Source organism: Crocodylus porosus, unplaced genomic scaffold (genome assembly GCF_001723895.1).
Source record: "Crocodylus porosus isolate Cpor-Errol unplaced genomic scaffold, CroPor_comp1, whole genome shotgun sequence".
In the NCBI taxonomy this organism is placed as follows: Eukaryota; Metazoa; Chordata; order Crocodylia; family Crocodylidae; genus Crocodylus; species Crocodylus porosus.
In genome coordinates, this window is record NW_017728909.1 from 12,840,336 (window position 1) to 12,865,164 (window position 24,829).

General features: G+C 43.1%; 1 protein-coding gene across 1 annotated transcript; it reads right to left on the bottom strand.

Annotated features, from left to right (window-relative positions):
- Positions 1-2,598: 2,598 nt before the first annotated feature.
- SLC14A1 (solute carrier family 14 member 1 (Kidd blood group)) lies at positions 2,599-24,177 on the bottom strand. Its single transcript, XM_019531823.1, has 9 exons — positions 23,828-24,177; positions 17,037-17,199; positions 16,184-16,373; positions 14,242-14,370; positions 12,654-12,846; positions 8,526-8,673; positions 7,661-7,795; positions 6,450-6,499; positions 2,599-4,655 (listed from the first exon to the last, which is right to left on the bottom strand). Exons 2-9 carry the CDS (start codon positions 17,182-17,184, stop codon positions 4,479-4,481), a joined length of 1,170 nt encoding a protein of 389 aa, XP_019387368.1. The 5' UTR covers positions 17,185-17,199; positions 23,828-24,177; the 3' UTR covers positions 2,599-4,478.
- Between the last annotated feature and the right edge of the window lie 652 nt (positions 24,178-24,829).

The following is a 24,829-nucleotide window of genomic DNA, read 5'->3' on the forward strand; positions in this document are numbered from 1 at the left end:
GCATTGCAGCTTCTCCCTTCACCATTCATCAGCGACCTGGAAGAGGGGATAGAGTGCACCCTCAGCAAGTTTGCAGATGACATCAAGCTGGGCGAGTAGCAGACATGCTGCGGGGAGTAGGGTTAGGATTCAGAGAGACCTCAATAAATTGGAGGATTGGACCAAAAGACATCCCATGAGGTTCAGTAAAGACAAGTGCAAAGTCTTGCACTTAGGATGGAAAAATCCCATGCACCGGTACAGGTTTGGGGCCAACTGGCTAAGTAACAACTTTGCAGAAAAGGAGCAGGCAAAGGACGTTCCTGCTTTTATATAGGGGATGCTGGGGATTAGGGCCACAAGCCAACGGACTAGGGAGAAAGGGACGGGCACAGGTGGACAAACATTAAGCATGGGCAAACCTTAGGACAAACATCCTAAGTACATAGACTTAGGATCCGGGTACTGTAATAGGTAATAAACAGTGACACTGTGGTGAAATCACCCAAGAACAGGTAACACGTAAGGAAAGCTAATACTGTGGTGTATACACTTGAGAAACCTTAAATCCTCCCACAAGTCCAGAGGGACTCCCAACCAGCCTCTGGTCCCGAAAGTGCTTAATTCCCATCTGCCAGGACTCCCATGCTTGAGCCCTGCTCCTGTAGCTCACAGTCCTAGCTCTGCCACTCCTGAGTCTCTGACCATGCACCTCTCACCCATGACATCCCACACTTCATCACTGCTTTTCTGCTTCCTCCCATCCCCTGCAGCCTTCTGGGAATTGTAGTGAACATTACAGTTCATTCCTCCAGTCCTCTGGAGGCTTCTGGGAGTTGCATTTCACACTACATGTCCTTCTTCCAGTCCTCTGGAGGCTTACAGGAGCTGTAGTTCACGTTACAACATTACAATGTATGACATTCAACATCACAGTCCATTGCCCAGCATCAAAAGTGAGAATGAAAAAGAGCCTTTGGAAATGCATGCAAATTCTGAATACATACCTCAGTTTATTTGATATAAATGACACACACATATATATAGAACATACTATAAGAACACAGTTTCAATAATAAATTATTTTGTCAGCTAGCTGAGGTAGCTGCTATGCTTGCAGACAGCACTTGCACCCTGGCAAACAGTGGTAAGATCTATACAAGGATAAATGGAGGGGAAGGAGCTATATTGGTAACTTCTGACATGTTTCAAAGCCCATCTAAAACAAGCCTTGGGAAATACAGTAGAGCCCACAGCCAAGGGAAATTTTATTAAGTACAGATATGTGTTTCTTTAGGTTAATGGGGGAGCAAACCATGATGCTGCCTGTGGTGTTACTTGTTTACTGTTTTTGCCATGCGCCAGTGAAGATTGGGGACCAGTGACTTAAAGGCTCACGGTTAGGAAAATGCCAGTGTTGTGTATTCAGTTTACTGTCTAATGCAGAATTTATCCCAAGTGGTGCCCAAAATGTTGTGTAGGCTACGAGACCTGTTTCACTAGCTCCATCCAAGTTGATGGGACTCTGATGCGCTCCCCCAGCTGAAGAGCTGGTCTGTGAAACATGCACTGCTTTTCAATGTAAAGATGGTGTGGGATAAATGAAACCTGGTTTTTGCCTTTGCTCTCATTTTGCCCCTGTAGCACACAGCCTTCCCTGACAAAGCAGATTTCAGTTCAAACACCAAAAACTAACACTTTCCATAGGAATATGATTGATAGATAGATGTATCCCTCCCCAAAAGTATGACCCCCTCCAGTTCTCACTTAAGTGTCCTAATGATTTCGGTGAGAACTGGCTTGAGTTCCTATGTCCTAGCTTGAGAAGGACCTCAACTCTGTTTGGTTTACCAGGCACAGATTTGTGCCTTCAGCTAATGACATCCATAACCGCAGGTCCAAAGACTAGCATTAGTGCTGCTGTCGTGTAATTCAGGGTGCTGACAGAAGTGATGGTTGTAGTGTGATTGGGCCCCAGAAGTGCTCTACAAGCATGCACTGACAGAGGTGCATGGCTGCAGAGTGCTTTAAAAATACCGGATCACGTGACAATCTGAACCCTCCAATCCACCCACCCCACCCTCCAGCGCAGGCTGGGCAAACCCCAAACTGAGCTCCCTCCTCTCCTTTCCCCCACTCCCTTTCTGAAAACAGTACTGGAGATGGCAAGGGGGAGGGGGAGGGGAAGGGGAGAGTGGCTGCAGACCCACAGATGCTCTGATTGGAGCTTAATCTCCCAGGCTCCTGGACCTAACAACCAATGTCTGTAGGGTCAGGGGAAATGCTGTAACTCATGGTGCTTCTTCAAAAGTGCCATGAGTTACATCAGACAGTTGCATGTCTGTCAGCACCCTTAGGTGCAACTACTTGCAGACTCAGTTGCAAATGCAAATTTTGCCAGTAAAAATAGCTGCTGAGTGGTAAAGCTAAATCCTAAATAGTGCAACAAGTTTAGGTTGCAGTTTCCTAAAAACAGGGGAGCCACTGATTTTTTTTTTCTGTTGGTTAACTACATGCAAAACTCTTCCAACCTCCATCTCTTTTTCGAGCATTTGGTATATTTAGGATCTTGCAAACATGCCTGTCTTTGAATTTACTGATAAATGATAAATGAAATGGTTTCTTTTTTAAATTTACACCACAAAATCCTGTGTAAAAGTTTACCAAGAAAAATAGGGGGAATGGTACATTTTTCACATGGTTTTTGAAGCATTGTTCATATTTAAACATAGCCAGTTATATGAAAAACAAGCCTCATACAATAGAACTACCAGTTGACCCCCAATTTTTCTCTTTGTCTCTTTCTCTTTTGTTGCTTGCAATACATTTCTTTTTTTCCCTCCCCAATGTCATAAATCATAAGCATAATTAAATTTATTTTTCTTTTTATTTGGACTGTACTATGGAAGATTGTGAAACTCCTACCTCGGACTGACACGCCACTCTGTAATTTAGTCCATTGATTTCAGCCCTTCCATTGTTCAATACAATAATGTAGCTTTCACTGTGTATAGAGTCTGACCCTAAACCTTTATTCAAGCACTTCTGTTAACACCTATGGAGCTGAGACGCACTCCCAAGAATTGCCATGTATCCAATGTCAACACCTAAGCTGCATCCAAGAGAAAGCCAGAGTAGATCTGATAGGCTTAACCCTGTTTATGAAAAATCCCTCTTACTTGATAACATTCACTTGTGTTCGCTCAGGCCTGTATGATTTAAAAAGAAATAGAAGTATCATGTCAGATACTCCAGGCAAGTTATCCAGCAGTTACCAGCCAGAATTAACTAGAGAGTGCATGGCCTTCTACAACTGTACAGATAGTGGGGAGCTGGACTGGCACTTAACAGCCATCTCAATGGGGTGTTAACTCTGAGAACAACCATCCTTCCCATCTTAAATACTTCATGCAGTTTGGAAGCACAGTTGTTCTCAGAGTTAACACCACACTGAGATGGCTGTTAAGTGCCAGTTCAGCTCCCCACTATCTGTACAGTTGTAGAAGGCCATGCACTGTAGCAAAATCAGCATGATGATGGGTAGGAAAGGACCCTGGGCAGAAGATATACACAGACAAGGGGGCAGGGCCTGTAGGAGGAGAGAACTACACTGTACTGGTCCACTGGCCATTTCCTTTTACTTAGTAGAGGTGAATATTGCCTGGAGGCTATTTCTGCCCTATGATTGCTTCATTTTTATGAACTAAAAATGGAAAGACTGGGAAGAGAGAATATTTTCCTCTAGTACTGGAGAAAGCCTCATAGGGGAAGAATTCAAGCAATGCACTTATTGCTGTTTATGGCATGGATTGAATTTAACATCTTTCTAAACTGCAAAGGGACAGTGATGTCTCTGCTTGTTTCCTTCTCACTAATCCAGCACTTCCAGCCCTGACAGCTCAAAAATTGAGTGGCTGGCCTAAAAATAATGGTTTTTTCTCCAAAGAAATCATCATTTGGGGGTTGTTTTTATTTGCCTTATAGTTTCTAGTTGTCTGCAACTGTGGTAAAATCACAGGAGTTGGAAATGCAACAGATCAGTGCTCTTTGTCTGTCTCTGCATGTGGGTCTTTGCAAAGGGGGGGTTAGCTACCTCTTCATTGGGCCATAACGAGACCATGAGCTAGAACGTCAAACTTTGGCACCGCTGATAAATGGCACCATCTTATCCACTTTCCTTGCTAATAGAAATCTATCTTATCTACCTGAAATGAAGCCAACCTCTGTTCAATCTCAGGTCTTGGGCAGAAAGTTTCCCAGAGGGGTTGTCTTCTTCATTGCTTTGGATTCAGCCAGTATGGATTGGTACCTGTTACAGGTACTCATAATCCAGTGCAGTAGCTATGGAAGACAGTAAGTGAACACCATGGAGGAAAAAAATCTCTCCATTTGAAAGTGAATGATTTTCTCTTGATTGTATTGCACACCAGTCAGCCTATTCTGGGAGCCACATTGTGCTGCTGTCTTTGGAATCACAAAGTATATTTCTGCCTTAGCATTTACACCTCACAGGAGGGCTGGTGAAGTTTCTTCATTGCCAAGTAATAGGCCCGGTTGGCTTCTGGGTAAGTGACTTTGGAGAGAGGTAACTTGTAGATGGAAGAGTTCTTTGTGGTCATCAACAGAAAGGTAAGGGCAGACAAGCAGAAGGCCCAGGTGCCTGATGGCAATCCAAACTGAGGGGAAAAAAAAGAGAATAGTTCTTATTTGGATTTAGTGGAATCTTCCAGTCTTAACTGTAATTCACTGAATCATAGACAATGAGGGCAGAAGGGACCTCAGGAGGTCACATCTAGTCCAACCCCCTGCTCAAACCAGGACCAGCCCCAACTAGTTCATCCCAGCCAAACCTGTGTCTACCTGGGTCTTAAAAAACCTCCAAGGATGGAAAGTCCACAACTTCTTTGGTAGAGGCCTTATTACCCTCCTCATAAACACCTTTTCCTAATATGTAACCTGAACTTTGCTTGCTGCAACTTGAGACCATTGCTCCTTGTTCTGTCATCTGCCACCACTGAGAACAGTCCTCTTTGGACTCACTGTACAGGTAGTTGAAGGCTGCTATTAACTCCCCTCTCAATCGTCTCTTCTCCAGACTAAGTAAGTCCAGTTCCCCCAGCCTCTCCTCATCAGTCATGTCCCTCAGCCGCCGAACCATTTTTATTGCCCTCCGCTGGACTCTCTCCAACAGGTCCGCATCCTTTCTGTAGTGGGGGGGGGGCCCAAAACTAGACACAGTACTTCAGAAGTGGCCTCAGCAGTGCTGAATATTTGGGAAGAGTCACTTCCCTTGATCTGCTGGCAACATACCTACCAACGCAGCCCAGTATGTCATTAGCCTTCTTCACAACAAGGGCACGCTGCTGGCTCATATTCAGCTTATTGTCCTCTATCCCCCCAGGTTCTTTTCTTCAGAGCTGCTGCCCAGCCCGTCAGCCCCAGCCTGCACCGGTACATGGGGTTGTTCTATCCTAAGCGCAGGACTTTGCACTTGTCCTTGTTGAACCTCATGAGATTTCTTTGGCCCAACCCTCCAATTTGTGAAAGACTCTCTAAAACCTAGCCCTACCCTCAAGAGTACCTACTACTCCCCACAGCTTGGTGTCATCTGCAAACTTGCTGAGGGTGCACTCTGTGCCATCTTCCAGATTGTTGTTTGAAGAAAACTAGTCCCGGGACCAACCCTAGGGGTACTCCACTTGGTACCATCTGCCAACTAGGCATCAAGCCATTCATTATTACTCAGTCAAAGCCAGGAGACCTGGAATGAATCTTCTCCAAAAGAAGACTGTATTTATTTCCCAAGGATATAGCAGCCCCTCTCCTCTTCACTAAAACAAAGCCATCTGTTGATAGGATGATACCATTATGTGGACCAGTCCCATATAGTGAGTACAGCTACCCAGGGAAAGGTATAAATCCTTCCTTCTCATGTCAATGTAACCTCAATGAAACTGAGTGTAAAGCAAGGCAGCATTTGGCCTGTCGGCTGTAGATCAGAGCACAGGAATGGAAGTCAGGATTTTTTTTAATTCTCCTCCTGGTTGTTTCACTGACTCATTTTTAGGCCCTGAGTAGGATACTGAGAACTAGATTTTTCCGGGTATGTTTGAGGACCTTGGCCTCTCCCTCTCAGATTTCTATGTATAAATTATGGCTAATTCTCCTTACTTCATGGAGGTACGATGGGCTTGCTAGTTAACGTGCCAACTGTATATTGTGGATGTTAAGTGCTAAGTCATTATTATTGTTAATGAATTTTAATGAGTGTTGTAGCGATCCCCCGAGGCAAAATTTGTCCCCGCTGGTAAAACTGAGTCTCTTAATGGGACAGACCTGCTCTGTAAATATAACTGTTACATCCCCTGGGAAACACTAGTGATGAAGAATAAGTATCAGAGGTTTGCATTCTGTCCTAGGGAACACAGCTCCCTTCCCTGATATTTGTCCCTGAGTTAATTAAAACTTACCACAGAAAACATATTAGCCAGAGATGCTCCTAGATAGGCAGTAAAGAGTGCTGTGAAGAGAGACAGAGAGATTGTTCCTGGTAAGTAAGACTGCTCACAGCCATGGGGAATGAGGTAGGACAGCTGAACAAGCCCTTCCACTGCCCTGGATGGTTTTTTCCTGCTGTCCTAGCTCTGTCTTGTGACAGCACAGGTGTTATCTATAGTAGGGACTTCACCTTTCACAGATATCATCCCTTCCAACTTGGGGCCCCATGCATGGTGTACAGAAATCATATACTGCAGTAGAAACGGAACAATGACAAAAAGCCGGATCGAGGAAACAATCTTTGGAAATGTTTGTGCAGAAACTGCAGTGAAGTGGCCTTGTGAGGCTCCTATGGAATAGAAAATATACCCTTCCCATGTAGCCGTTTGGTTTTCCTCGCTCAGACAGACTACAGTGTGTGCCAGTGAAGGAAGAAAGCAACATCTCGATGTGTTTGAGTTTCACCCTAAGATTTACATTATCCTGATTGGACGAGGAATTGCTTTATATAGCATTTCTCAAAGAACTGTGTGCTTTTTGGTTTGTGCTCCATTTATAAATTATACATGGTGCTTAGGGTCAGAAGGGACCTAAACAAATTATCAGGTCTGACCCCACGCCCCGGGCAGGAACAGGTGTGGGGTCGTAACACTGCAGCCAAACATCTGTCCAGCCTCCTCTTGAAGACCCCCAAGGTAGGGGAGAGCACCACCTCCCTTGGGAGCCCAGTCCAGGGCCTGACAGCCCTAACTGTAAAGTATTGTGGCTTTACAATATAGGTTCAGGTAGAAGTAAGTTTTGAGAAAAGTTTTTCCCTGACCCTCTCTAGAGTTGCAAGATCTGCAGAAACAGCTTGTGTCCCTCCCCAGTTTCCATTCACCAATACGATGCATTTACGAGTATCAAGTGATGTGCTCTATATATCAGGACATGTCCATATACTTATCATTGGTCCCAGACATTTGTTTCCTTTTGTTGGCTACAGTGCTTGGCTGAGGGCAAAATTCATGGTTTTGGTTTACCTTGTGTGGTAAGAGGGATGGGCCTGAGTCAACACCTCCAGGCTAAAGGCCCTTCGGCCTTGTCCGAATTCATCTGCTTGTCTAGATGAGGACACTATAGCTTCACCACACCTCTAGTTTTTCATTTCTAAAGTAATAGCAGAAGCCCCTTAGACACATACCACAAGCAACTGCAAGCAGGAGAGTCTGCCAGGTGTAAGCATAGAAGACGCCTCCAATTGCGACGCATGAGAGGCAGCTGTTGTAGTTCCACAAGCCGGAGTAGATGTTACTGAAAGGTGCTGCCAGGCTCAGGGCTGTGAAGGAAATGAGAAATAAGTCAGAGCTGAGCTCAAGGGAGAGAAGAAGCTGAAATCTAGAATGAAGCAGGCATTGGAAGAGCTGTGTTCTAGATACAGACCTACAACCATTCCTCCCACACTCGGTTTTTACTCATGCAGATGTTGACCTGGACTAAGTCTACTGAAGCCAGTGGAGTTACTCTGGACTTCACTTGGTGAACCTGGGAGCAGATTCAAGCTGTACGAGTGGAGTGGGAAATACATGAGTGAATGGGAGAGGTTTTGCAACTTGACCATTTCAGAACCCACAGCTTTGTCTCATTCAGTAAATGGTTACTCAAAAACCAAAAGTAAGTACATTTCTAGTTTATGTATTGGGTTTGATATAAAAATATTTCAGCTCTTCAAACTTTATGACAACAATGAAGATGAGAATTTCATCTAAAACATGTAAAACATTCAAATTTGTAGTTGAAAAATGAAAACTTCCACCAACATATTTGAAGTTTTGTCAAACGTTCTTTTTTGTGAGACGCTTTCCATTGGAAACGTATTTTTTGACTGCAGCATTTTTCACTGGGTCTAATTCTCTTTATTTCAAGTGTGCCTGTACAATATGGGATCATAAGAAAGTAGGGCTGGTAGGGACTTGAGAAGGTCATGTACTCCAGTCCTCTGCTCAAGGCAGGATCATCCCTGACTATATTATCCCAGTTAAGACACCCGTAAAATAGAGAATTTATACCTGCCACTACCCCCACTGCTGATCCGATCACAGCATGCAGACAAATGAGCGGAGAGGAAATGAACAAAGCAACCAGGAAGATGCCTCCAGTCCAGGGGTTATCGCAGCCGTACACCTGTCCAACTCCAACGGGAATGGATTGGAACAACTATATCAGTTTGAAAAAGATAAGTTTTCATCTAGACTATTATTTTGTTTTTAACATTGATGTCCTGAACTGCAAACCTGTGAAGACAGCTCAAATGTTAAATAAAGATTGCCCTTAGTAATTACAAGAGGACGAAATGCAAACTCTTAGGCCTGTGGGCAGTTGAGGTCGAGGATGTTAATATGAGCAATGGGGAGGAGTATGAGATATCACTCATGAGGAGTATGAGATCCCAGTTGCCCATTCATGCATTTTGCTGCCTAGCGAATCTGTACAAGACTTGGACCCACCACTTATGGATGGTACCTATACAATTTAATAGGAATAAATGAGTAAGAGTCCACAGATAGTTTTCTAAGTAACTATACGACTTAATCAAAATATCCCCTTTTAAAGTTTATTTTTTTCACTAATATTTTAAAATTCAAAGCCAAGGATTCGGTTTTCTATTGAACTCTATATAGAATGAATCTTTTGCATTTAAACCTTACATAAGGTTTAAAATCTTTTGCATTTAAACCTTCCATCACATCACTCTCATACACCGCTCACTTTTTTAAAGCCTTGTGATGAGTCACCCCCAGCGTTTTGAACTACGATGGTCACAAGACACAGCTTTGAGTCTGTCTGAGCCGGGTTCATCTTTCACAGGAAATCTTCCCGATTTTAAGGCCAGAGGAAATCATTACATCATGTAGCCTGACCCGATTTACAGACCAGTTTCATCTAATTACTGATGGATCGAACCCAAGAACATGTTTGATTAAAGGAGTCTGGATATGAAGGCTTGGTAGATCTTGATCATTTGCTTCAGTCCTTAATCATTCTCACTGTTAAGCATCGGGCCCAATTTCTCCTGTGAATGTTGCTGTCTTCAGTTTCTATTCGTTGTTTCTTCTAATGCTTCCTTATGCTATGTGAATGAGCCTTTTAGTACCCTGCATTTTCACCCCATGTAATAAATGTCCTACTCTGTAATCAAGCCACCTCTTCATCTTTTTGAGGTCTTTATAGCATATTTTCCAGGCATTTCACCTGCTGCTATGGGTTTTAAAGCAGCTGATTACTTGCACACAGGAGTGATTTCCACTGCAAGATCTTTTTAAGGGTGCTGCAGGGTATTGGGAAATAAGCAACTGCTCCTCCTCTCTGTGCCCGGTCCCTGGGCGAGGTGGTAAGTACTGTAATAAATACATGAGTTTTTGAAATAGGGTGCAGCTCAAGAGAGACGTTATGAAAGGGTGCCTCGAGTATGAAAAGGTGGAGAACCGGTGAGGAACCACAGAAAAATATATATTCAGGTCTAAACAGTCATAGGCTTTCTTGGTGCTTACAACCAGCCTGTGCTTCATAGCTGCCACTTCTGGGGACTTCTTTGTAGAATCATAGAAAATGAGGGTTGGGAGGGACCTCAGGGGGTCATCTAATCCTAACCCTTGCTCAAAGCAGGTCCATCCCAACTAAATCATCCCAGCCAAGGCTTTGTCTACCTGGGTCTTAAAAACCTCTAAGGATGGAGATTGCACCGACTGTCTGGGAAATCTGTTCCAGTGCTTTACTGCCCTCCTAGTGAGAAAGATTTTCCTAATATCTAATTGAATCTTCCCTTGCTGCAACTTGAGACCATTCCTCCTTGTTCTGTTATCTGCTACCGCCGAGACAGTCCAGCTCCACCCTCTTTTGAACCCCTCTTTAGGTAGTTGAAGGCTGCTATTAAATGCCCTCTCATTCTTCTCTTCTGCAGACTAAATAAGCCTCTCTCCCTCAACATCTCATTATAATTCATGTTCCCCAGACCCCTCACCATTTTCACTGCCCCTCTGCTGGACTCCCTCCCTTTCATCTGTTAAAAGGTGTCTTAATGCATCCCCCATTATAGTCAATGGCAGTCAGGTTGGACCTCACAGAGCCTAGGCTTGAACAAACCTACATGTTGTTAATCATTCCCTGGCCCTCACATTTCTGGATCCCAGATCTTTCCAGACTTAGGACCTTTATGTTTCATTTGCATAGGACAGAAATTAGCCTGGTGTGCTAATAGCTAAAGGTTCTGCCAGAGCTCCTCTCAGTTCCACTCTTAGGTCTTGTCTCAGTACAATCACATGATTATCAGTGTCCTTTCTCTTTGCAAGAATGCATTTTGGGGAATTTTAATCACGTGACACAGTTCATCACAAATCTCCCTTACTCATTCAGCTGCTTCTTACCATCTGCCCTTCTTTTAGCCATGTAAAGCTCCCAGGTGGATGTGTTAATATGTAATTCAGAAGAGACCTATGTAGAGGGGGAATTCATTTATTACCAGGAACTGACAATTTCTGCCTTACTCTTCCAAGACAAATACTTCATTTTAATGAACGTTCATTTGATGCTCTCTTTCCCTTTGGCCTGTCAGCAAAAAAGGGCTTACAGTTTTGGAGGGCCAGCAGACATACAAAAAACTAGAAGATGGTTCCAAGATGATACCTTTTATTAGACCAACTTTCCCAGCTGGTCTAATATTAGGGACCAATATTAGAACTCTCCGTTCCAAAAGTTGGAACGGAGAGTTTTAATATTAGACCGGCTGGGAAAGCTGGTCCAATAAAAGGTATCCTTTTGGAGCCAAGAGTCCTAGTTTTTTGGATGTCTTCCTGTCTCGGTCCAACACGGCTACCAAGTACACCCCGGAGAGCAGGCAGGGCATTTCTATGCAGTCTTCTCTTTCAGCTTTCAAGTTATCCATGCAAATAAGAAAAAAAGGTTTCTAATTCCTTCACCTGATCTCAGTGACTATGGGGAAGTGTGGAAGTATTCGCTGTTCCCGGTTGAAGAGCAATGCAGGGTGTTGGTTTTTTTTCCTATGCTTTGTGATCTCTTCCTCTCTCTTTGCTATGGGCATCAGGGCTTTTTTTCATCTTTCTGTGGCCGATGCTGGGGATTTGGACGGGGGCGGGTCAGTGCTCCTGTTAGAACTGAAACCTGGACGTTCCTGGTTAGACCGTCTCGCCCCTTTGCTCAGAGGAAAACTAGACTGCTTTGCAACTCCATTTATTTCACTGGAGTTTTGCCCTTTCCACCCACAGAGAATGTGCCCTGACTGCCTTGCTTTCCCCAAACTTTCTTTGGGGTGACCAAAGGAGTTTGAAGTCCATTAGCAATGAGGGATCAAAGAGTTAAACTACCCTCTGTAGGGGTGCACATAGTTTCTGGTTTCATAATATTCCCAGTGGTATGGACTGCCTTTTACATATATTTCTCATACTCATTAATTAGAAGCTGAAAAACAACATCTTTCTTCCCTGGTTTTTATTCCCCACATGGTGAAAGCCGGTTGCTTTCTCTTGTCTGTCTTAAGACGTTTAAAATTAAAATGTCCTTTTTTACAGGCTTTTTTTTTTTTTTTTTTAATACACCAGCATTAATTAATGAAGGGGACACAACTTTGGAATAATGCTGACTGTTTAATAGGAGCGAGAGCACTGGAGCATAACATATTTGTACAGGTCCGGCAGAAATACTGACTCTAAAAACAATTGGTGTGTCTGCCTGGACATGGATTTTTAATGCTAGCCTTGTGGTACTCTCTATATGCTAATTTCTTAACAAAAGGCAAATTATGTCTTAATTAATACACTGTATTATTTATAGATAACACAAAAATGTAATCCTGGCTTTAAATGAAATTCTGAATGCAGCCTTAAGTATGCAGTCATAACCAATGTCTCCATGGTAACGCATACATGGACTCCAGAGATTAATTGAAGATGATCACATATACCGATAGGTCCAGTTGTCTACAAAAAGACACTTGGCAACTCTAATACTGAACTCATCACAGCAGGCAATCATCATAGTCAAGCTTCACGCATTGCTTTGTAGTTGCCAGGTAAATACAAAATTTATATGGCTGCTTCCTTTCTTTGTCCCATAAAATAAACAGCCATGGCACTTTATGGGTTTGCTTTGTAAATGGAGAAGGATCCTTTTGTGACTCTTACCTTTGGCACTTCAATATCAGTCCAGGTGATGTTAGGTACAGAGGTTAAAGGCTGAATGAGTGTTGCAGGGAAGAAGGCGTTATAGTGTCCAGTGGCGGCCACATATAAAGTCAGGGCAAAGTTGAAAGGCAAGGTCAAGACAGGAACATCCCACTTGCTGAAGACTGAGCCTAAAGCACTGCTGAAAATGGGGCTGAAAGAGAAAGACAAATGATCTTACTGCAAGTTGGTGAGATGAATGCCTCAGATCGCAGGGGCTGGAAAAACTATCTATGACTGTGACAGAATAATATATGGCAGTAGGAAATATATGGTCTTCATCGCCTCTGCTTTTTGTTAAGAATTGCCTTCATTCTGGAAGTCCTTCCAATAACACTGGGTTTATTTTTGGGCACCTTGCAATTCCTACATGCCCACTGCTACACTGCAGCCAGCAAAATCCAGAGTTCATTTAGGATAATCCCATACAATGATCTTTACATATCAGAAGATTTTGATTATCCTAACTATATTCCAGACCTGATTTCAGCTGGTGTGAACTGGGGAAAAGCTCCATTGGTTTGTTCATATCCTTTCAATTTACATTTGCTGAGGACTGACCCTTAATTGATTAACACTAGAGCCATGCTATAGCCATGTCTAAGTGAACTGTAAGAAAACGTGTATCCTCATTTCATACACAAGGCTCATCTAAATGCAGAAAGCCAAAGATGTGTGCATTGCAGCAGCACAACTGGTTATACCTCTGTGCACACATTGCAGGCAAACAACAGATTCTGAATTTTTGATAACCCCAGCAAAGTATTTTAGGTTCAAATAACTGATTCCTCAAATTCAAGTTGTCTGGCAACTTGCCTTGATCACCTTGTCTGCTGGGCAAGCAAAATATCATTAGCTGTTTAGTTTTCATTAGCATCAATCATGATGCTTTAGGGCAGTTGAGCATGGGTTTTTTTAATTGCCTGGAGTAGTAATTATTCGTGACACTTTTATAAGCTTGCTTCTAGCACCCATTTATCAAAGTAAAATAATAAAGAAATGAAACAATTGTGCTTTATGATGGTAGGGAACAGTGAAAGTAATGTTTCTGTTCACAGTAAAAGGAGTCCTTGAAATACAGCCATATGGCTAATAGCTGAGACTTGAACATGAATTTCATGTGCTGAATGGTAAATTTATTTTTAAAAAGGATTATTTTAAGCTTTAATAAGGATAAACAGTGAGGAAAAAAAAGTATCGACTTTTATGATTTTATTAGTTTAAGAGGGGTCGACAATGTTTTTGGGCAGACTGCCAAAAACACCCACAACTTCAACTTGTAAGATGTTGGTGTGCCAGGGGTGGATAGTGGGGGAGCAATGGGGGGCCCAATCCTTGCTGTGGCCATGCAGCCCTGGCCCCTTCCCTGCCATCTACCCAGAGACATGTATTGCAAGCAAAATGCCTTTGAGTGCCGCTCTCTGGCCCCCATGCCTGGGGTTGCCTACCCCGATTTAAGATCTATGGCAGAAAAGAGTATAAACATTTTCTGGTTTGAGAAGAGGAGGAATGAGAAGCCAAGCAAAGAAATGTTTAGTGTGTGACTTACCATGTCATGGACATCAGAGCAACAGGGAGAAGAAACCACCAGTAATAGTCCCCCTTGTCGGAGAAGACAGCCATGAGCAATCCCACCAGGACTCCATTATAGCCGTGTAGGCCTGCTGCTATGGCTGATCTGTGAGGACCAAGACAATTGCCTTGAAACCTTTCATTGAAAAGCCAGTAAATACTTCATGAGCATTGCCCTATCCCTCCACCTGCTTGGACTCTCTCCTCCTTGTGCTGGCAAGTGAATTTCCAGATCCCTTGTGTGTCTTGTCAGTAGATTTACACTAATGTAAAGCCAGTGGGGGAGGAAGAATCAGGCTCTGCTGGTTTTGGCTGGCAGAGCTCTGCTACGTTCACTTTTATCTTGGGTTTCAGGTAATGGATTGATCCTTCTGCAATACAGACTTCTTGGTGATTGTGGGCAAGCCATTTGATTTCTTTAGGATTCAAGTCCTACCTGTGCTGTGGGGATACACTTCTGCCTGTTGCCCATCCTGTTGGCATAGACTGAGTGCTCCTGGGGGTACGGTTGCCTCTCACTTTGAGTAGTTCCTAACACAACGGAGCCTTGATGTTGGTTGGAGTTGTAGACACTAACATCATACAAATGTAGTGAACAGCCTGAGCAGTGATGGGGCAGTACAGGGCAGTGAGGTTATTCTCTCTCCCCTTGTTGATGAGGGACACAGATCGCCAGCAGGGAAGGGTACCCTGGCAATTAGGGAGGATGGGTCAAAGTTTGTCTTGGGAGAAACCCAGCAGGAACCTGTAGCAGGTGCATTGTGGCCATGGCAGATGCTAACAAATACTGCATCCAGAAAAGGGTCAGCACTCCCAGCCAAAGCCTCAGACCCCATAAGGGGACAAAAAAAATGATATTAAATAATGACAGCAGCAATCCTTCAGTAGTACTGTGGGGAGACTTCAGAGTACGACAAGTTAAACAAGATCTGTTGATTAGGTTGGGGAACGCTCACAATGTTCATTTGTTCCTCCTTGAAGTGCCCAGTTAACCCCAATATCAAAAAAAGAAGGCTACAAATCCAAAAGGCACATAATGGGCAGTCCCCATCCTTAACCCAACACAGACTCAAATCCAATTTGCCCAAAATAATAAATGCACATGCATAAATACACATGCCCTCTAAGCCTCCCTTGCAGCAAAACCGGACACTCCCAGGGCCTGAGGTGTTTAAAGACCGGGGATCTCTCAAGTATATTTAACAGCCCTTGCAGAAGCAGGATACTGGCTCCTGTTGTCCCTCTGCTGTACCTGTGACATGTTCAGGTGTTATGCCTGCCCTATGGCTGTGTGTTAGAGTGAAAGGTGTAGTTTTACAAATGGATTAGACCAAGGATTTGTATAAGATGGTTTGGATAGGGCTAATCCTGCCCAGGCAAGGGTTTGGACTAGATGACCTCTCAAGGTCCTTTCCAGCCCTCCTTCTCTATCATTCTTTGCCTCAGGAAGACTATACAAGGCTCGTGTAGAATAGAAAAGATTGTAGTTCTCTGGATACTTGAAACCAAATTCTCAGCCATGGTGCTACGGCACCCTGGGGTGCCTCATAATCTTTTCAAGGGTGCCACGAGATGCCACACAATATTAGCTCCACTAGGTGTGCAAACACGATTCGCAAGGTAAAACCCATTGTTTTCCAAGAGAAATTCATCGTGTTAAAAGTGTTGTCTGTGTGGTCTTTCTGAGTTCCTTGCAACAGAAGAAAAGTTTTATTATTTTTCTGTAGTCAAGAATGGGGTGAAAACTAAGACATTTTCTGAGAGGTGCCTCCAGTTTTAAAAGGTTGTGGACCGCTGCTTTAAGCAAAGACGACGCTAGCTCTTGAACACCAGCAAAAGGACAACATTTAGAAAGAAATGGATCTTGTTTCTCACTTGTCACAGCACTTCCAATGTGAATCTGAGTTCTGGGATCGTACCTATCCTGGCTCAGGGTGAGTGCGGTTAAAGTTGAGACAACTGTTCCTAAACAGCCCGTGATTGCCCACCATGGACTCTGGACCAGGAACCCAGCAATCAGGATCAGTCCACTGAGAGGGTTGTTGACAAACATCACCTGGGATGTCCCGCGCAGGACCCAGTCGAAAAACTGAAACACGAGAGGTTTATCTGCAAGAGATCCAGTTAAATGCACAAATGAGATGGATCCAGGACGGTTTTTCTTGAAATGCACCAAGAATCTTGGCAGCAAAACGGAGACAATGTATCAACAAGACTGTAAAACCTGACTTAGATTTATTACCGTCTGCACGTAGTTTTCCAGCTGGAAAGCTAACTGAGATGAATGGCGTCGTTCCTGGAGTTCCCTGTTATAAAGTATGCGGGGCTGGTTTCATACCGGCTAGTTTATTTATGATGCCTGTACCTCAGGTTGCAGATAGCCTGAGTATCCACGCCCCCAGATCGCTTGAGGGGGTGAAAACATGCTACATATGTGTAATTTAAAGTCAGGCTTGATGTATATCACTCTGCGGAAAGGAGTTGGAAAGTTTTAAGAAACAACCCTACATAGAAATAAATACCCGCTGTCATGCTCGCTAGATGACACGCACTTCTCTGCAATGGGATTAACCCAAAGGAGTTACCTCCCCTGCTCTCAACCCCTGGGTGCTGTGGTAGCCCTTTGGACAAAGCTGAATTGCAGTGGAGACGTGGATTGGTACAATAATTTCTGTTCTAGTAGGAGCTGAAGCAGATCGCCCACAAAGTTATTCATTAGCGCCCATTGCTTTTTTGGTGTGCTATAAATTGGCTGACATGAAAGGGGGTTACCTCTAAGCCAGTCTTGAAACTCCTTCATGTCTCCTGTGATATAGCCAAGGACTCTGCAGACTCTCTTTCCACCTTTGCTCGCCGGATTCCGCTTTGTGGTCTTCCTCGCCCCATTCGTTTCTATCTTAACATTGACACTGTTCTCCATGGCAGCTTTCTGACCCTTTGGTGAGATTCAGGAAAGGTAATGATGCATTACATAATGCCCCAAAATGTCCATTATTTATTCTTTCTGCCACGTGGTGCTAATTGCACACTGCAGCTGGCAGCTGCTGGAGGGAAAGTGGCCTGTTATGGAAATTTCTGTTTCTTAGAAACAGTATTCAGCATAGTTAGCGTAGTGGTTCCCAAATGGTGGCCTACAAACCCCTGGTGGTCCATGAAGCCATGTTAAGTGAGCCATAGATTGCATGCACCCTTTCTTTTAAGTAAAAGTTGGATGATCAGGTCTGCAAGAGAGGTCAATTGATGGGGAAGTCCAGTGGTCTACCATAAAATTACCAACTGCAACACAGGGAAACTATTATAATAAATACACACACTTCTTCAGATCTGCATGAGAAGATCCCTAGTCTCCCTTTAGCTTCTCTATGTGGCCCAGGAACATTTTAATATAATCATAAATTTGAAGGCCAGACAAAATCTTGGGGATCTTCTCCCTTGCCTTGCATCTGAACATCAGCCTTTGTTTCTTAGCCCATTATAACCTGCATTCAGCTTAAACATATTATTTTGCAGAAATCAAGCAATTGATGTTTAAAGGGTGACTTCAACGGGGCTGAGATTTCAGATTGGAGTTTTTCTATTGATTTTTATGAAGTAAAGATTTAAAGCCCCCCAGACTCCAAGTGTTGGGGACTCTGGGAGCTGCCTCATTGATTAGGTGGTCTTACTATTAAAAAGAGAGAGAACAATTCTCATTTCCAGTTCACATTTGTCCAGCTACTTCTTCCAGCCATCAAAAATGATAGTAGGCTTGTAACTTCCTCTTCAGTCACTTAAATGAGGGTGAAGTTTACTAGTTCAGATAAGCTGAAAGTGGAAGACTTACATAAAATCTACCACGATTTTAATAGCCTGATTTCTGCACACACTGAGCGCTCATTCAAGAGACTAAAGCCCTAGTCAAAGATCCCTCATTGTCATCAGTGGGATTTTGATCAGACCCTTATAAGAAGGCAGGACCCTAATGATAGGCATCACCAGCTTGGCCAGTCCCGAAACCTTTCAGTTTGCTTCTAGCTGCTTTGAGGGATTGGGACTGTCATGGTTTAGTCTGGGGTGATCCCGACTTGAGCAGGACACTGAACTAGATGACCTTGTGAGGTCCCTTCCAGCCCTACTTTCTTATGATCGTATGTGATAGGATATTCTTGTTATTTCCAATGTGGTTCCTTGTATTTGTGGGTGAAGATTCAAAGTGCTGGTCCTAGGGAGTCCATCAGTTAATGAGATGAATGCAGTTTACTGGAATCAGCGGCCCAGAAAGTCCCTTCCAGTTTTGTGTCCCTAACTGCAGAAGTAAAGAAAACTTGGTTGCAGTCAATGGAAATGCAAAGCTGTATCAGTTCTGCCTGGCAGCTTACTGGTTATATAGAAAGCCGAGAGCAGCAGTGCATGCTCAGGCAGTCTGGCTGTGAGTACAGAATTTAAATAAGCTGATTTTTTTAATACAAAGTCAACTATTGTAGTGATTCCTGGGTCTCTTTGCACTTATCACTAGGCTTTGTGATTGCTGGTAACTTTATGCAGTTGTGGGCACAGAACTCGTGCTCTAAAAGTACAAGCCTATCTAAGCCAGGATGCCAAGAGAGCCCTTCAGGGGTGCTGTGGTGTGGCCGTGGCTGCCCTGAATCTAACATGACTGAGAAGCACTGACTTAAGCTAAGGGAGAATCTCCCTTGGGTCTCAGCAGTTTAGGGTCTATGGCAGTTAAGTAGTTCTGATCCAGTCTGATGGACTGAGTGGTAACACGAGCACTCTGGCCAGTTTATGACTCTATATCTTTGCACGACAGAAATAAAACCCCATGAGTTGGCAGAGACATGCACTTCCACTTTGATTTAGTTTTCAAAGCCCCCAAAATATGCCGGTGCAGCTGCTTCACCAAAATGAGTGCATTCAGGATCATTTAGTGCAGAAGGGGCTCAATAAATGGAAGCAAAAATTATCAAAAAGGAGGAGTGAGCAGGAAAAGGAAGAAAAGGATGATAATAATAAGATCATGCAGTTACTTAGTGCTGTAAATATACAGATTTTATGGGCAGTTGGTCAATTTTATTGTGTTTAACTTTGCCACCCTTCACAAGTTTCCTAAGTGTAACTCCCACCTTGGATTTGCATATTTTCGTTTTATACTGTTTATCTCAGAAGGGGGTGTATTTGATCACGTTTAGTATAAAGCCCAGCAGCGGAACTTTCCGTCCGAGATAACTGGTTGAATTTTGAGGCAAACAAGTCTAAATTTGAGCAAACAAATGCTTTTCCCCATTAATATTATGCAAACAAACTGGCTACTTTATAGAAACAAGGCAAAGCGTGTTTTGCGTTCACCAGGAAATGCCATGTGTATTCAGCGCTGGGATTCCTCACGTACTTCCTTGCATCCTGACTGGGTTACAGTGGATTACTAGGGAGATGTTCGGCAGCGCAGAATATTAAGTTCACGCTACGAAATGCCCAGGTGCCAGGTCAATCAAGTTGCATGATAGAGAACAAAATGGCATATGCTAAAGTCTTTCAATTTAGCAAAGTGACTACTTGACCAAGAGGCGAGTAAGGAATTTAGGTATGGGCGTGAATCCTAATTAAGCCATAAAGGGATACAAGTCCCTTTACAAGCTGAATTGGGGCCTGAATGAATAAGGGAAACTGAAATGTTCCTATTGGTTGCTGTGCAAGCAGATCCTGCAGAGTGAAGCAAAGCATTTAAAGCAGCTCCCACCAGCCAACCACAGTTTGCCCCGTGCCAGGGAATTCTTGCCCTGAGACACAGATTAATGGTGTCACTTAAATGCTCCCAGCCTCTGTGAGATGCAAAGTCCTAAATCTACGGGTGTGAGAGTTGTTCACCATGTTGATCATCACCAGTTAGTGGATGGCATATTCTGAACCTCTTAAAAAGATGCTCGCCTAGCATAAATTACTGTTTTTAAAGGCTACATTCAGTTCTCCACAAGTCTCAACACAGAGGTCTCTACCGAGTTCATGCTGGACTTCCATGAGCATAACCAACTGCAGAATTTGGCATGGTTCCCAGTCATGACCAGTAATGCAAAGTTAGAGGAGGGTGTAACTTTGATGTGGAAGTGCCCTTCCCCTCCCTGCTACCTTGGGTGTTACCCCCAGTGGAAGGCTGCCTTAAAACTATGCATGCCTGTGCTTCCTGAGAAATATGAATTTTTCATTTCTACCTAGGAGAACTTTTACAATCTCTGCTTTCACCTATGCCCAATAAAGGGTGAGCGTTCCCCAAAGCTTGCAAATAAATACAATAAATTTGTTTGCAAATATCTAGTTTACCTAATAACAGATATCACCTCTTCCATGAGTTTTGATTCCTTTTTCCTGTGTCCGGGTTCTTGGAACTGCCGCCTGGCATGGCGCTCTGGATCGATCCCCTTCGGGACCTCCGGGTTGACATGGCCTCGTGGAGGGCTGCCCAGGCCCTGCCGCCCCAGCCGGGGTCAGCCGCCACCCGGTTCCACTCGGCCGTGACCAGAGTGGACTGTAGGTAGGGTCTGCATGGGATCGCAGAGGCCAGATCCCAGGCTCCCATTGACTTCTGTGATGCAGGTACAACCCAGGTTCTGCATCATAGCTTCTCTCTATATACTGTATTTTCCCCACATAAGATACACCTTCCCCCACAAATCACCCCTCTCCCTCGGAATCGGGGTGCATGTATTAAACTAGGAAGCTAGAAGCAGCCTGGTTTGGTCTCTGCTCCACAATGCGGCAGCTCTGGTATTACTTGTCAGGCAGCGGAGGGAGTCAATGGCCCATTTTTCTTCACAAATGTTAAAGATCTTCACTCCTTGTTAATGGTCTTGATGCTCGACTAATGAAGCTAACCTTTCTTAGGGGAATTTTGCAACCTGCTAGAATTATTGGTCTCTCCTATTTTACAGCTCTAGCTCTTTTTGAGATCAGAGGTCCACTGATGGAGACCAGTCTTCAGCAATAGCTAGTGGTTTTAAACAGGAAGAGGAAAATGAGTCAGCTGAAGATTAGGCTCTGTCCCTGCCCTCTGCAGCCAACTGCAGTCAGGGGGAGGGATGGGGAATAACTTTTTTTTCATAATGCCTTTCAAAAACAAGGTGCATATTATATTTGATGATGTGTTATATGGGAGAAAATATATGGTTACTATGTATTACTGCTTTCTTGCTATCATGTAAGCAATATGCTTGTTTACTAGTAAAAGGGAAAATCAGAGTACTTTGCCTAACATTTGTGTGCAATTAATGTTCCTCTCTTGGATGATTTGCTTTCTGCTTTTATAAACAGCTCTGTTAATAATGATCAAGATGTAGCTGTCTCTCTCCTTCCCTAGAAGCAACTCCCCTGCCCCCTCCTCCCTCTTTCCCAGCTTAGGGAAAGCTTATTCCAAATTTTCATGCCTCGACCTAGTGATCAAAGGGAAGCTGAAATGAGATTTGAGCCCTTGGAAAAATGGGTGCAGAGAAACACAGGACGTTTTAAAAATGTGTTTAATGATCTGCACGGCATTTTAAACGATCTGATAGAGGTATTCTATCCAGTCTGACACATGAAAGCTCAGAGTGGCCAAATTTTGAATGCGATTACCAGGGATCCTGGTTTTCTCCGATTAAAAAAAAAAAAAAATCCCCAATTTTCAGATTAAAAAAAATAAATCCCCAATTTTCAGATTAAAAAATCTGAAAATTGGGGTTTTTTTTTAATCAGAGAAAACCAGGATCCCTGGTGATGTGATTGGAGTAAACCTAGAATAAGTCTCTCAAATTGATTGTGCTTGCCCTATATATCCAAGTACAGTGAAGACAATAAATCGATCTTCAGTGCTCATCCTCTTTAACAAACATAAATGTTACTGAAAGTAACTTTATACATAATTGATTCTTACTTTTCAAAATTAGGGGGAGGGACCTGGGGGAGGAGAAAACTGGGCAGTGATAGGGAGCTCAAATGGCTGCTTTCACTGTTTCGATTTGTTTGAAGGTTTTATTTGCCTTGCTGATTTCTATGATTCCATAAAACTGTGTTTTATTTTAAGTTTTCCCTTAAAAGGTTAACTTCCTTTCTCATGTTGATTTCTCTAAAACTCCATCAACTTCTGTAGCTTCATTCTGGATTTACCGTGGCACCATAATTTACAATATACTTCCTGTTAATATTTGGTGAAATTATTTAAAAACTGGTTGGGGCATAGACCCAAGGTCCATATTATTAGAGTTTCACTTTGCACATGATATAACTCTATATATAGGCAGGCTCCTTCTTTCACTCCCACTGGAGCTCTAGGGCATTTGTACATGCCATGTTTTTTGCCCTTTCTTGCACTGCAATGGTATGACTTTTTGCATGAGCGGGATTTCCAGATGCTTTAAAAGTCTTTCTGGTGCTTTATACTAAAACTCCATGGATGTAGTTTAGTTTGGCTCTCCAGAAATTAAAGCATCGCGTCCATGGATTTGTTGCATGCAAACACAAAGGCACTCAAAAATGTGCAGTGAACCTCTTTGTGGAGATGCGCTATAACTTTTTTGTAGTTCACCCCTTCAAATTGCTGAGGCTTTCTAATTGCTTTTGCTTGTTTTTTGTTCTGCTGTGTGCTGGTTCCCTGCTTCTACAGCTGTGTGGCAGGGCATGGGGTGGGGGGCCCTGGGCTGGGGGGAGCAGTGCAGGACCATCCTGCTCTCCTGCAGCACCATCCAGGGATCAGGCTTAATTCATTCAAGAACCTAGTACATGCAAAGACTGATGCGGCGCTCCAAAAGAAACAAGTTTATATTTTATAAACCTATTTAATTTAATGAGAATTAAACTGTACAACATATACAGGTGCCTATAGACGAATACCCAGCAACAACCAGAATGCAATCAGAATGCAAGACATTGACTCACTTGAATTGTGATGCTACCCCACTATAAACACAGAATAACTCTATTGAGTTACCATGGATTTTCACTAAGGCAACTGACATCCAGTTATCATTCATTGCTTAAATTCTCCAGTTATTCCAGCTGCTTTTTTGATTCCTCTTGCCTTGAGAATTTTGAGATGTTAGACAAATACCTCACTGCAGCCTGAGTAAATCAGACTTTAAAAGGACATTCATATATAAAAGAACAATACTGCTGAAGTAATATATTTTGGGATTGTGAGGTGGAGCCTATAAAGAGGAAATAAAGCCGTATGAGTTTCTGATATAGAAAATTAAGTCATGGCAGTGGTGGAAAATGGATCTATTGTTCTTGCTCATGTATTTAGAGCTACACTCTGTCACACAGCAAAGTTCTGGTCTTAACATCATCCTAAATCAAGCTCCATTCCCCTTAACTGTGCACTGCAGTCATCCCTTTCTGTTAGCACCAAATCTGCTGTAGTTTTTCCTGCAAGCTGCAAACCAGCAAACTGCTTGCTGGCATTTCAATCCCGGAACATGTGACTTCTTAGCATTGCTCAACCTATGCAATAGAGTATCTATGCATCTAGGAATCCACTTGGACAATATATACATCATGAGACACACATAAGCACTACTGTTCTTGCAGTTGGCAAAGGAATTTTTTAGCTCGATACTCACGTGTAAGTCTTTGCTCTGTTGCGCTTGGTGGGTTTCAATCTTTTCCCTGTAACTGCAGACAGAAAAAGTTTCCAGTTACTCTCTCCTGTCAGCTACTATTTTGCTCTCTTTTTGGAGAAATTCTATTTTCTGTGCAATTTGAGGGGATTGAAAGTAGCACAGGGTGCTTGTTTATCCATGCAATTGCTACTGCACAATTACCTCCATTATATCTTGCTTTCTCAGACTGGTTATTGTGAAACATTTATTCAGCCAACTCTGCAGGAGAGTGTTTTTAAGGAATTCCTGCATCCTACTACAATAGGGGAGGGCAGCCAAATTCTCAGCTGGGGTGAGTGAGCCCAGCTTGATTGAAGTCAGTTAATTTCTGCTCCAATATATCTAAGCTCACATTGCTAGATAGTAAGTACAGGGTACATACTGGCAATAGAAAGGAAGTGCAAGAATTTGCACACATGCTATCCCATGTAGGACAAGGCTTGTAATACTTGTATTATTCTTGCTAGAAACAAGGCATTTATCATAGCTAAATGCCTTTTTAAAGCACTCAGTTAAATGGAACCTGAAAAATGGAGCTCCTGTGTAAGGATCCAACATTCATTAAATCCATCCCCATTTCAGTGTTCACAGGCCTGTCTCTGACTATGTTATCTCTGGATTCACAATCACATTAGCCTCATATCATTTTTATTGGTCATTTTTCATTTGCAAAATTAAAAGGCAGTAAATAGAAGAGACTAGAGAGAGTCAGTGTAGTTCTCAATGGCATAGGCAGTTGGGTTAATAAGTGCAATTATCCTGGTTGGCGGAAAACTGGTGGCAATTAATATGCCAGTGCCATTCCCTAAACTCTGTGTTTGACTTGAATCCGCTTTATTTACTTTCATTTAAGAGGTACTTAAAAAACAAAACAAAATCTATTTGTATTTTCCTTTCAGGAGGAAAAAAAACACTTGCAGATAAAAAAATATATTCAAACCCAGGGAACAGCACAGGCGGCTC